The sequence below is a fragment of the Nipponia nippon genome, unplaced genomic scaffold (genome assembly GCF_047370975.1).
Source record: "Nipponia nippon isolate SJK-2023a ecotype South Korea unplaced genomic scaffold, ASM4737097v1 scaffold_4, whole genome shotgun sequence".
Lineage (NCBI taxonomy): Eukaryota > Metazoa > Chordata > Aves > Pelecaniformes > Threskiornithidae > Nipponia > Nipponia nippon.
In genome coordinates, this window is record NW_028262358.1 from 86,151,948 (window position 1) to 86,165,279 (window position 13,332).

Genomic DNA, 13,332 nt, shown 5'->3' on the forward strand with positions numbered 1-13,332 from the left:
TTTTAGAAAGTTGTACAGGCAATCAACTTTCTTCAAATATCTCTTGATGTTACAGCACAGGAATCATATGAAGTGAAATAGGATGGGAAGAGAAGAAAGAAAGAAAGAAACATACTTTCATAACTTTACTGTCACACCGTATCTTACTAGTTTTTTGCTTTGAGTGAAACAAGGATGTTTGGTTTGGCAAGAGTTCCAGATGTGAGGGACCATTGAAGAAAGCTGCTTTCCAATGGACAGTTTTCAACTAGAAGATAGCTGAGAAGGAATAAAATAAAAGATGTGGAAGGGGAGCAGGGATAGATAAAAGGTGTCAGAAGCAGCCACTGTATGTTGTCCTAAGGACAAGGATAAATCATTTACATTTTATTCAGATGTTGAGGAGAGGATTGTGGAGAAATTCAGTGCAGAGCCATGCATGATTAGAATAGTAAGTTGGGCAGGTGACTCTAATACTGATGTTTGGATGAGTTTATAATGCCCTGAACGGGAACCAGAACAGAATGCCTGAAGCCATTGCTCTCAAACCATCTAAGGGCCGTGATAAAAAACTAAGACATAATGCACTCTAGCCAGCCACATTCAAATTCCAGAAGAAGCTTTTAGTAGGGTGTTTTTGTCATGTGTAGCAGAACTATGGCTAAAAATGTTTGGAGCTGATTTGGTTTTCAATTATGTGAAGCTTGCCTTTACTTACCGTCTACCAAAAGTCGCACACCATGTTGTCATCAAGAAATGATAAGCAAGTTAAGCTGCGTTTATTTTGGAAAGAATAGCTTTCCATTCTTAGGCCAGAAAACAGAAAATTCTTCATCTGCTTTTGTCCCTCTATATCTAGAACTGTTAGGTTTATTATCAGTAAATTTTGCATTTTGCGAATATTTAACAAGGGACGGGTGCAATGTGATGCTAGCGATTGCTGTGTTACCAAAGACACTGGACATTCTTGGGGTTTTTTATGGTAAAATTGCATAAATCTTCTCATTGTGGATTAATCTAACAACTAAAAATTCTTATTCTCTGCATCTCCAAATTATTCTTTTACTTTCGCCCTTTTCATGTTAATTCTGATTTTCTCCATTGCCATGAACGATATTCTAGTAAGGAAAGGATTAGCAGTTTAGCTCTCACTATTAGCTGAGGATAAACAAAATGTCAGCTTAGTGAACCAAAGTGGATGATAGAAGAGACCATGAGAAACCAAAGCTCTAATTTAAGAGAAGATTGCTCCTTGCAACTTTTGGTTTGAGTGTGTACCCTTTCTCTTAAGCAACAGACGTTCCCTTATTTATGTTCCTGTATGTCATGATGTTCTTTAATCTCTACATAACTTAAATTCCTTTAGTATCGAAGAACATGCTTCTGATGGGCCTTTCTGCTAGTTGGCAGTATGGTGACTGCTGGCTTTTTTATGTTGTGTCAGCCAACAGCATGGATAACAAAAATATCGTTCATAAAATTGTTCAAAAATGTTGAAGTTATTTTAAATGTATCTTTTATGTATATCCTATCAGTGTTTTCATTTGTTTCTGTACTGTCTTATTTTCTTTCTTGAAATTTTCCATTAGCCAGAGAGAGATAATGAAGTATGCTAATTTTTATTTCCTTTCTCAGCCTTTTATTATATGCAATGGCTTGGCTGCAGTGCTAAGCAGCTTTAAAAGGGAGCAGCAAATAAAGTAGTGAAGCACAACTACCTTCGTGGTAATGGAATTCATTGTTTCAGTGACTAAGTATTGTAATTCATTAGAGACAGCTAATATAGTCTGAAATGCTGAATTGTTACTTTTAAAACCAGTGAAAACCAATAAGCATAATTAAACTGCTTTTTAATTTGCTTCAGAAATACAAGCCTGGTCGATGTGATGATATTTTGAAATGGAAGCCACCCAGCCTGAACTCTGTTGATTTTCGTCTAAAGATAACAAGAATTGGTGGAGAGGGGTAGGTAATCTCTTCCCTTTTTAAATGTATAACACTCCTGTGAATGTCCCTTAGCAGTTAATCTCTCCTCTGATATTTCTTGATACTTCCTGGGGCTAAGCCTTTCTATATTCTGTATAATTTGTTCATTGAAAATATAGGCAACTGTTGTAATCAGTGTTGTACTGAAAACAATGGCAGATTTTTGTTATGTAAATTTACTCATTCTTAAATTAAGTTTAATAAAATAAAGTTTGGATTTGGCACTACCCCTTTATGTTTTTAGAAAGTAGGCAGGCTTTATTTGCTTAAGTTCTTATATAAAATAACTGTTTCCATTGGGTTTATGCAAAGTAATAACAACCTAAGCTTTCTTCCATTGTAGAATTTTGCACAATGACAAACAGCACTGGTTTTCTTAGAGAAAAACAAAACTTGACATTTTTATTCAATAGGTATTCTTTGCTATTGTCTTTAAAACCATTAAAATTTTAATCAAAAACAGTGAGTTCTAATGGCAGAAGGCATGTAAATCTTTACATCACATCAGTTCTATGTATTATTTGCTTAGTTCAGTCACTGAACATATTAAATAGGGGCAATTGCCATGTTCAGTTGTGCCAGGGAGGGGATGAGGAAGATTGAGTCACTAGATTAAAGCTTGCCTTGGAAAAGATTTTGTTTAAAACGAAGTTAATTGATTTTTCGGTTTGTTAATGTTTTAACATCTGGGACTCATTTCAACTGACAGTTTGAAATACTGACATTTAGCTTTTCTTTTTCTTGGTGCCACAGGCAACTTAATACGATTAAACGATTAATTCATATATTGCTTACATATTCCAGAGTGCTAATAATGGCACATCTAACTTTTAGACATTTGCATTTCATGTTAATGAATATATTTGGTTAATAGAGAGTATCTTAAGGATATGGTTTTTATTCTGCAAAATGTACTCAGCTGCTAAATTCTGAGCATTTCATGAGGTCAGAATTATCTGTTCAGCTTTTTGTGTTTGAAAATGCAATACTGAGTCCTCAGTAACAACATAGCTATTTCAGAGAATATACAGGAATATTTTAAGTTTGACTTCAGAGAATCAGCTCATTACAAAGACTTCATGTTTGTTTGGCTTTTAAGTCACAGAACAGTGTAATACAAAAGATTTCTGTTAAAAAAAAAAATTAAGAAATTACCCATTATTTGATAGGAAGATTATTTTTATTATGGTATTCTTATGACTTCTGCTAGAGTTCATAAATATACAGCAGTAGCCTGTGATTCAGAAGCAAATCGTAACAGATTTTTTCATTTCATATTAAAAAAGGAGTATTCACTTGATTAGCTATCACTGATTTCAAATAAAAACGTGTCAGTTATCACTGATTTCAAATACAAAACTGTCAGTGCTAATGTGTTATGTTTAATATATTACCTCGTAGATTATTTGATCAGAACATGAAAAGGTTATAAAATACGAGCCAGCAAAAAACTATTTCTAAAAAGTTGGGCAGTTAGTAGCAAGTTAGTAAAGAACAGCGGATCCATCGTGGAATTGGAAACACTTTCTAAGATTTAGGAAAGTTCTACCATATTCCAGCTATGTGAAAATAAGTGCATTGCTCATATTGTGGAAATAACTATCTGAATTAGTCTGTAAGTGCTGTAATACTTAAATACGTTTATGTTTATGTTCCTCTCACATGCATAAGAAAAAAATAATCCTAGAAATTTGATATTTGATAAATAAAGTACAATTCTTCCAGATATGTTTTACTTCATCTCACATGACAGTTGAGTGCTATTAGTAACATAAGTGCATTCATCCAAGAAAAAGAAAAGTTAATGAAGTACTACTGGGTGGAAAATAATAATTTGCCATTGTTGGGAGAGAGGTATTTATGTTAAGTAATGACCTATGAAACAGTAGCTTCTGCCCAGTTAAACACAAACAATGAATGAAATACGCCAGGTTTAACCGCTTCAGTTGTTAATTTGAGTATCCCAATTTATCGCTTGGTAAAATCTGAACTCATTTGAGGAAACAGCAGAATTATACTGATTTTGAAGTTGTTGACTAGACTTTTAAAAGCAGCATCTTTAATTTTAGACTGTAAAAAGGCAGTTCCTGAGTTCTGAGCACTACCATAATAAAATGATTGATATGTGATAGAACTAAAAATTCTGTTTTGATGAACTGAATGTCTTGCTGCTGGCAATTCTAACATGGCCACGTTAGGCTTCCTGCCTCCCACCACCCCACTGCGATTAAAAGCAGACATTGATATTGATTTCAACCTTTTAGGTAAAAGAAGTTTTCTTCTTCCGTAATCCAAAAAGAAATCTTGCATGCATGTAACAGCAGAGTAATGCAGATGTGGTTAAAGTACTGTTATAGAATTTGTGTGTTGTTTTGGTACAGTTAAGCAATAATATTTATGGAAATAGAAGGTATGCCTTTGTATTGATCTCTTACTGACAAATGAGGAGCCAAAGTCAAAGTATTGATCTCAAATACTTGACAGCTTGAAGCAATGAGAACAGGGATTTTCTGTAATTTCCAAGTTCTGATTTACAGCCTCATCTTTAAATCTTGAAATGCAGGCATTTCTAAAGCTGTGCTACAAGTGTGTGTGATTGTATCACGGTTTACAGCCTAGCCAGTGGCGATACAGGCTGAACCTGTATCGCAAAACTCCAGCCATGCAGCCCTTGTATTTATAGTTCCCTGTTCACTTAAATAGTGAAAAAAGCATAGAGGAGCATTATTTATTCAGTAGCATGAGATTAGAGCACTGTCAGCTGTTGGACATGTCTTTTGGCTAGCATATGTAATTGAGCTCCTGAACAATTGTAAACAATCTTGTGCACTTTTCGTATGAATAAAGGAGTTACCTCTAGGGAGTTTGCCAGATTTTAGTCAGTATGATTATTTTCCATCTACCTAAAATTCCCCTGTGTTTTCAGTTGTGCATTTCCATCCATAGATCAGTCTGCAATAGTAATGTTAACTGCAAAATAGCTGCTGTGTTTCACCCTAGATGTAGTTCAGTTACGGATGAATGACCAGTTGTTTTTATCTAGGGTTCAGTTATTTAACTGTTGGTATCGGAGGGAGTTTTGCCATTGAATTAAAAAGAAGGATTGGGCTTATGATCTATGAAGTACTTTTAGAATAAGCTTCCCTATAAAGATGAAGACTGCATAACAAAGAATAAACATAAAGAAAAAAGATACTACTGCATCCGAAAGAAAGGCAGGGTTTCTGTAGCCTCAGAGACCTAATACTGACACTCCTGTTCAGTGCATATATTTGAAAGAAATTGCATTATTGCACCTTGGTGAGTTACAGCTTATCAGCTGAGCCATGGTAATTGTCCCCTGTGTATTGTCATAGTCCAGCCTGTCCAAGCATCAGGATGATGGTTAGATTCACTCTTTTTATATTGTGTTTGCAAGAATTCCAGCTTATGCTCTCTCACAATCTCTTCTCCTCACATCAATACAGTTGCTTTTATTTAAAAAAATAAAACCAAACAAACAAAAAAACCCAAAGCAACCAACAACTTATATCAGCTAAACAGGAAAGTACTTTGTTGTTTATCTCTGGTGAAACACAGCAGTTGAACTGAAAAGCCCTCACATTACGTGTGCTTTAAAAGGGTAGACCCACTTCCTAGCACTTCTCTATCATTTCAGGTTTATTAAGATATTGGTCTCACATCAGCAATGTGAAGTGGACTCCTTTGATCATATAACAGTACCTTGTATTTTTCCTGAATTATGATGATACTCATAGAAAATAAAATAACAAGGACTTAAGCACATCAACTGCATTTCCAAATGACCTACAAATGAAATGACCTTATCAGAAGAGAATGTGGAGGATATTTAATTGCTGTGTGCAATATCTCAAGTATATTAGAGAATACTGTTTTTAAACAGTAGAGATGCTTTTTCCCATAATGTCTGACTCTAAGAATATTTCTTAAAAAAATAAAACCCCCAAACCAACTCTGAACCTTATTTAAATGTCACAAATATCAACTGAAAATGTCTGCATAGTGCTAGATTTGTGGTAGCTTCCCAAACCAGAATTTCATAAATGTCCATGCTTCCTTTTACAGTTTTTTAATGAGTCTGTGCAAATCCCTTAATTTTATCTGAATCAGACACGCTAAAATCAAATTACAAGCAAGGCTTTAGTTTTATTGGCTTTAAATTAATATCTTACTGGGTCAATTCGATACCATTTCAAATCACAGAATAATATACATTTTATATAGATCCTTGAAGTATTGGAAAGAATAAAGAATTTTACTGATCTTCTAAGAGAGAAATAGTAATAATGGCTTGTTTCTTTAAAAAAAGTTAGTAATCTGAAGTAGACATGAACTCTTTGTTAGTAGCACGTCTGTATTGGTTTTTTTTATTATATCCATGATTAAGCAGACCACATGGGGGGAAAAAAACCAAACAGTGTTTAGGCAAAGTTCTATTTAGCTTGGGCATTGTCAAGTAATAAAAAATGGGAGATAAAGTACAACACATTTGAGGACAGCGGGGGACTTCAAATCTTGACAGCAGAAGCTTAAAGTCTTGGATATATTGGTAATTACAAATCAACAACCAGATATAGATATCATGACTACAGGCAAGTGAATATTTTCCTTCTGTTAGATGTGATGTTGTCCTTTTTCTTCTGTAAATTAGAAAGAGCTTCTGAAGGGTGCGGGGAGTGAGGGGAAGAAGCTGCAACTGGTTCAAAATAACCATGATGTTCTTGATTTGCTCTCCTATAGCTATGTTGTCTGTCACAGAGTGGCTTATCCATTGTATAAGCTGGTCTTCCTTGCTCTTCTGCTTTGAAAAAAAATTGGTAACTGGCTGAAAAACCAGGAAAGTTAATTGAATCAGCTAAGATCTGCAGAACTGACATGATAGTTTGTTTGGCCCGTGTTTTGTTGCTCCCTCCTCTCTTTCCATTCCCCCCTTTATGTGATTCATAAATTGTTGGTTTGGGCTGTGAGCTCTTTGCCTTCTCACCCGTTTGCAGAATGCCCCTTATCAAAGAGCACAAACTTGTTCTTACATGTGCCATCCATCACAGAAAGGGAGCTTTACAAATAGTACCCTGGTGATAAAAATAATAATCCCATATTCCTCTAGCCTCCAAAGATCGCAGTCAAGATTGGGGCTGCATTGCTGTTGAGTACAGTGGAGTTATGAGGCAGAATGCAGATGATGTCGGGCAGCAATTATGGAACAAATAAGGACAAGATGTTGCAAATAGATGCAAAGATGCACAGTGTTGGGATGACAGCAGGAGGAGTGCAGGTTTGAATATATTAGCTGCATTTATGGCTGTACTGTTGTTAAAGGAAGCGTGTGCTTTGAGGTCGCTTACTTTTTATGGAATGTAAGAGTTGCAAATGAAAGTAAAGGAGTAATTTGTTTAGCTGTTACCTCCAAGCATTCAACTGTTACCACAGTAGGTCTTACTAGTTCTGAAGAAATGTAGGGGCAGGGTTGTGCAAACTGGTCGAAAGAGGAATCTATGTGTAGAAAGAACAGTGTGGTGGCACGGGAAGGGGAAACAAATATTACCATGGTAGAAATGTGCATGCACAACTGCCACCATTGGCGTTGCGATGGAAACTAGTAGGTAGACATTTTACCTAGGTACTGTGCTGTAAGCATTTATGCAATATTGCTTGTGTAAGGATATTTAAAATCTTTTCGTAACACTTCAGTTTTTAAAAACTATTTTCAAAGTAAGGCTTTGAATCTAACCTCTATTCATACTCTGATACACTGAACATAATGTTGTACCTTCCACAACTAATGTTCAGGATGCTCTTGGAATTTCTGATGTTGGTTTTCAAAAATGAACTCAGCCTCATCTTTTTATATGTTCAAGTGGCAGCCTTGGGCAATCTCCATCTGTCAGATAATTATTCTACTTTAGCTACTCATTTCTCCAGATTTTTAAAAGCTTTGCCTCCTATCATCCTAAAATTATCTATATGCTTGCAAAATGGAATGTAAATGTAGCCTTGTATGTTTTATAGACCCTGTCCCTTTTTCTTGAACTAGCTGCCGCCTTAAAGCAGCCTTTCCAATTGCTCATGTCAGCTATCATAACGATTATCCACTCTGTTAAAGATCCATTTCTATCTGTAAGCAAGATCAAGAAAAGCTCCCAAATAACATATGCCTCTCAAATTTTCTTATCTCGCATGCACTTCTCTGTCCTATTTTACATTTGGATAGATATTTTATTCTGATTTGGCCATGTAGCTTAGTTTTCTTGCTACTTGTGAATATGGAAATTGAAGGCTGATGCCATTCCTAACAGCTAAACAACTCTAAGGTGGTAGAATCTGAGAGAGGAGTGAGAGAAGCAGGCAGTGGAGAACTGATCTTGGGCTTCAGGAAAGCTGGCTTTGGCTTTTTCAAGGAACAGGTAGGTAGTATCCCATGGCAGGTCCCCTAAAGCACAGAGAGGCCCAGGAGAGCTGGTTGATCTTAAAGGACAGCCTCCTCAAAATACACAAGGACATACTTTTCCAGTGTGCAGTTAGACAAGCAGGTACAACTTGCTTGAATGGGGAATTCCTGGGTCAACTCACCCAAACAATGAAGTGTATGGAAGATGTAAACAGGGACAGGCTTCTGTGGAGGCCATAAAAACAGTGTTTGGGTGTAGAGGGAGGGAATTAGGAAAGACAAAACTCAGCTGGAGTTGAAGTGAAGGACTTCGGTAGGTACCTTGGTAACAAAAGGAAAACTAAAGAAAATGGTGTGCTGCTGATACAACAGGAGATGTAGTGAGAAAAGATACAAGGAAAGGTGAGGTACACAGTGCCACCGTTGCTTTGGTCTTGACTGGCAAGGTCTACTCTCAGGTCTTTGAGGTCCCTGAAACTCATGGCAGAGCGCAGGGAAATAAATTACTACCAACAGGTGAGGAAGTTCAAGTTAGGGACTACTTAAGCAAACTGGACCTCAGGGTACTGGAGGGTAAAGCTTTGAAACTGGGGCAGCAGTTAGCCCTTGTGGCAAAGATGGCCAGCTGATAACTGGGCTGCAGGTGGAGGGGATGATTTTTCACCTCTATTCAGCATTTGTGAGACTGCATCTGGAGTGCTGTGTCTAGTTTTGGGCTCCCCAGTATGAGAAAGACATTGATGCACTGGAGCAAGTCCAGTGGAGGGCCACCAAGACAGCGAGGGGATTGGAGAACATCATACACAAAGAGAGGCTGAGAGAACTGGGTTTGTTCAGGCCAAGGAAGAGAAGGCTGTGTAATACTTTATTGCTGTTTTACTCCCTAACAGCAGGTTATAGAGAAGATGGAGCCAGGCCGCTCAGAGATGTGTGTTGAAAGAATGAAAAGCAAAGGACACAAACTGTAGGACAGGAGGGGAAGGTGTGTCAGAAGGGTCAAACACTGCATTAGTCTGGCAAGTTGTAGGGTCTCCATCTTTGGAGATATTCAGAAGTTGACTGGATATGGCTGTGAGCAACCTGATGTAACTTGGAAGCTGACCCTGTTGTGAGCATGAGGCAGATGACATGTAAAGGTCCTTTCCGATCAGAGTTATTCTATGATTACCTGCAGATCAGATGTTAAATATTTTGCAAATAATATGGAACTGTTAGACATTTAATTAACTAAATATTTTAAAACATTTTTGGTTTTCTTTCTTCATGCTTTCTTTACTGTATATACAGATTTTTCAGAATACTTACTGTACCTACATTTAATTTACAAATTGTGGGATTGTCCTTTTAGAGACAAAATAACAATAAAGAGGAATTTGACATTGTTCTTTCTTATATGCTGTAAAGGTTTACCAGATGCATAATTTAAAAACTGTCTAATTTAAATAGGGAAAATGTTCATCTTCCTATAGCTTGAATAATAGATATACTGCTCTCAGACTTCCCGAAATTCAGTTCTGAACATATTTTTCTTTTGCACCAATATAAATTAGCTTTTTAAATTATAGGAGTTACTAGAGAGGATTTTTGAACATCCTGTACAAAGTGTTTTTAATGGATTTTATAAATTGATATGAGCTTCTTTGAAATGCATTTTTGCATGTAGTAACTATTTGGTCTCTTCCAGAGAAGGAGTATTTGCTAGATTTTGCGAGTATGCCTTAAATGATACCTTAATTCAGAATATTTTTTCCTGCATTAGTTGCCTACAGTGTGAATTAATATTCAGTTGTTTGAGGTTTTTTTAGTTTGTTGCTTAATGAGATTTTTATTGTCTGTTTTCTTGAGCTTACAGATTGGTACATTTAAAACTGTGTTTGGAAAAGAGCATTAGTGTAGAATAATTAGAGATCTGAATGCTAAGTATTTTTCCATGGTGTTTGGAATTAAAGAAACATGTATTTAATGAAGAAAACCTCAGCTCAGATGACTGCCTTGCATACTGTGGTGTATTTCAAAGAAGAATAAAACAAACTAAGAGGGGAAAAAATTATCACCATGGTAGAGTAGAACAAACAGACTGGACAGCCAAAGATATTGTACGTGTTTTGTACTCTTCATCGGTCTTAACTCTGAACATTTAATTTTCTGATAATACCAAACTCGCAAATCATAAAAGAACAGCTATAAGTGCTAAATAATGAATATATTAAAGATAAAAATAATTCATGACAGTCATAACTCCAAGAGTACCATTCAGTTTGCTTTGATACCATCAGAATGTTTTGATATTGGTTTAGGAATTAGAAGCCCAGCTTTTTGTGTCTTCCTGAATTCACAAGTACTTTGGAATCAGCAAAACATGTCAACAAAATAAATGACCCTGATGCAGGTTGTTTGCATTTCTGCCATGACAGTGTTATCAATATGGTATGCATGCAACTGTGGACTTCTAAAACACTGGGCTATTATCAGCAGTTTCACCTTCCCTGTTCAATAGCCAAGAGAAACTCTTGGTACGTGCACTTATCTTACAACCTCAGAGACATTAGAAAAGAAAGCTACATAATTATTTTTTGGAATAATTATCCAGTATCTCTGGTTTTGTAGGTATTCAAGTTGTGATGAATGATTTAAAAAAAATATATATATTTATATATGAGATGAGTTTTTTTTTTTTTAAATTAGCATTTTAAGGGACATTTGCATTCTGAGAAAATAAATTGGATTTTTAATAGCTGTTACTTTAATGACTTAAGATCTGCCATAGGCTTGGTAATTCACACTTGCCATCTTTTTGGCTAACACCCAGTTTCTAGGTTTTTTTTCTGGGAAAAGATGCTTATCCTATTGTAGAAACACATTAAAATCAGTGAGGCTATAGGTGCATATATCCGTCTGTGGGAGACCAGTTTGCATAATCAAGGCCTGATGAGTCAATGGTAATGATGAATCCATGTTGTAACTTACTTAAGCAATAGGGAAAAGTACTACTGGGTATGGAGCTTGTGTGCATACTGCACTTTGACAGGGTATATCTAGTGCTTTGTAAAAAGTCTTTAATAGTTTTCAGTAGAGATTTGGTTCCATATGACAACAGATGTAAGCATGTCATCCTACTAGAGGACCTTAAAAACACCAAAATTCTTTATTTTCATACACTTTTTACACTTGCTTCGTTTTTACAAAGCAGTCTTACAAGTGAGCGTGAAGTACAAACATGGTTTTACACGGAATTCTGTTCTGAAATCAACTTCAAGGCTTTTATCTTAAACACATGGAAGATATGTTCATTCACAGGACCTACTTTATTTTTAGCATCATGTATATGTGAGAAATAAGGCTTTATTTTAACTTTGAAACCCAGTTTTCCAAGGTTATAAGCTGCTTCAGCTTCATATGAAATGAATCAGATTTTTTTATTTATAAATATATATACCTATGTGCATATGTGTGTACGTATACACACACAGGTGACAGCTGCTGCTTTATGTTGTAAAATTAAAAACAGAAACAAAAAATGACAATAATTCCCTTGGCTGTTATGAATCAAAACAAAACTCTTCTCTTTTCCTCCTCATGTTTACATGTGGTAACCCTATCCTCCTTTTGTCATATTCTTAGTTTTAAAGATTATCCATTTTATTGAATGTGATGTTGCTATTTCCAATTCTCAGCTCTTTTCATATAAGTATATTTCTTAACTGGACATTCTCGACTTCTGAGATTCAACAAGGCTCAGTGCCGGGTCCTGCATTTGGGTCACAACAACCCCATGCAACGCTACAGGCTGGGGGAGGAGTGGCTGGAGAGCTGCCTGGCAGAAAAGGACCTGAGGGTGCTGGTTGACAGCCGGCTGAATAGGAGCCAGCAACGTGCCCAGGTGGCCAAGAAGGCCAATGGCATCCTGGCTTGTATCAGGAATAGTGTGGCCAGCAGGACCAGGGAAGTGATCGTCGCCCTGTACTCGGCACTGGTGAGGCCGCACCTCGAGTACTGTGTTCAGTTTTGGGCCCCTCACTACAAGAAGGACATGTTAGTGCACCCTCAGTAAGTTTGCAGATGACACCAAGTTGGATGGAAGTGTCGATCTGCTGGAGGATACGAAGGCCCTGCAGAGGGACCTGGACAGGCTGGGTCGTTGGGCTGGGGCCAACTGTATGAGATTCAACAAGGCTCAGTGCCAGGTCCTGCACTTGGGTCACAACGACCCCATGCAACGCTACAGGCTGGGGGAGGAGTGGCTGGAGAGCTGCCTGGTAGAAAAGGACCTGGGGGTGTTGGTTGACAGCCGCCTGAACATGAGCCAGCAGTGTGCCCAGGTGGCCAAGAGGGCCAATGGCATCCTGGCTTGTATCAGGAATAGTGTGGCCAGCAGGACCAGGGAGGTGATAGTGCCCCTGTACTCAGCATTGGTGAGGCCGCACCTCGAGTACTGTGTTCAGTTTTGAGCCCCTCACTACAAGAAGGACATCGAGGTGCTGGAGCATGTCCAGAGAAGGGCAATGAAGTTGGTGAAGGGTCTAGAGCTCAAGTCTTATGAGGAGCGGCTGAGGGAGCTGGGGTTGTTTAGCCTGGAGAAGAGGAGGCTGAGGGGAGACCTTATCGCTGTCTACGACTACCTGAAAGGAGGTTGTAGCGAGGTGGGGGTCGGTCTCTTCTCCCTAGTAACAGGCGATAGGACGAGAGGAAACAGCCTCAAGTTGCTCCAGGGGAGGTTTAAGTTGGATGTTAGGAGAAACTTCTTCACTGAAAGGGTAGTCAGGCATTGGAACAGGCTGCCCAGGGAAGTGGTTGAGTCCCCATCCCTGGAGGTATTGAAAAGACGTGTAGATGTGGTGCTCGAGGACATGGTTTAGTGATGGACTTGGCAGTGTTAGGTTAATGGTTGGACTCGATGATCTTAAGGGTCTTTTCCAACCTAAATGATTCTATGATTCTGTGATTCTCCTTTTTGGTTT

At 37.6% G+C, this 13,332-nt stretch overlaps 1 protein-coding gene across 3 annotated transcripts in view; it reads left to right on the forward strand.

The window, feature by feature from the left end:
• RNGTT (RNA guanylyltransferase and 5'-phosphatase) overlaps positions 1–13,332 on the forward strand; it is a 194,754-nt gene that overhangs the window by 129,795 nt on the left and 51,627 nt on the right. For all 3 annotated transcript variants that reach the window (XM_087777260.1, XM_087777261.1, XM_087777259.1), the window contains exon 13: positions 1,844–1,944. In XM_087777260.1, coding sequence (XP_087633386.1) covers positions 1,844–1,944 — 101 coding nt within the window. The remainder of the gene's footprint in view (positions 1–1,843; positions 1,945–13,332) is intronic.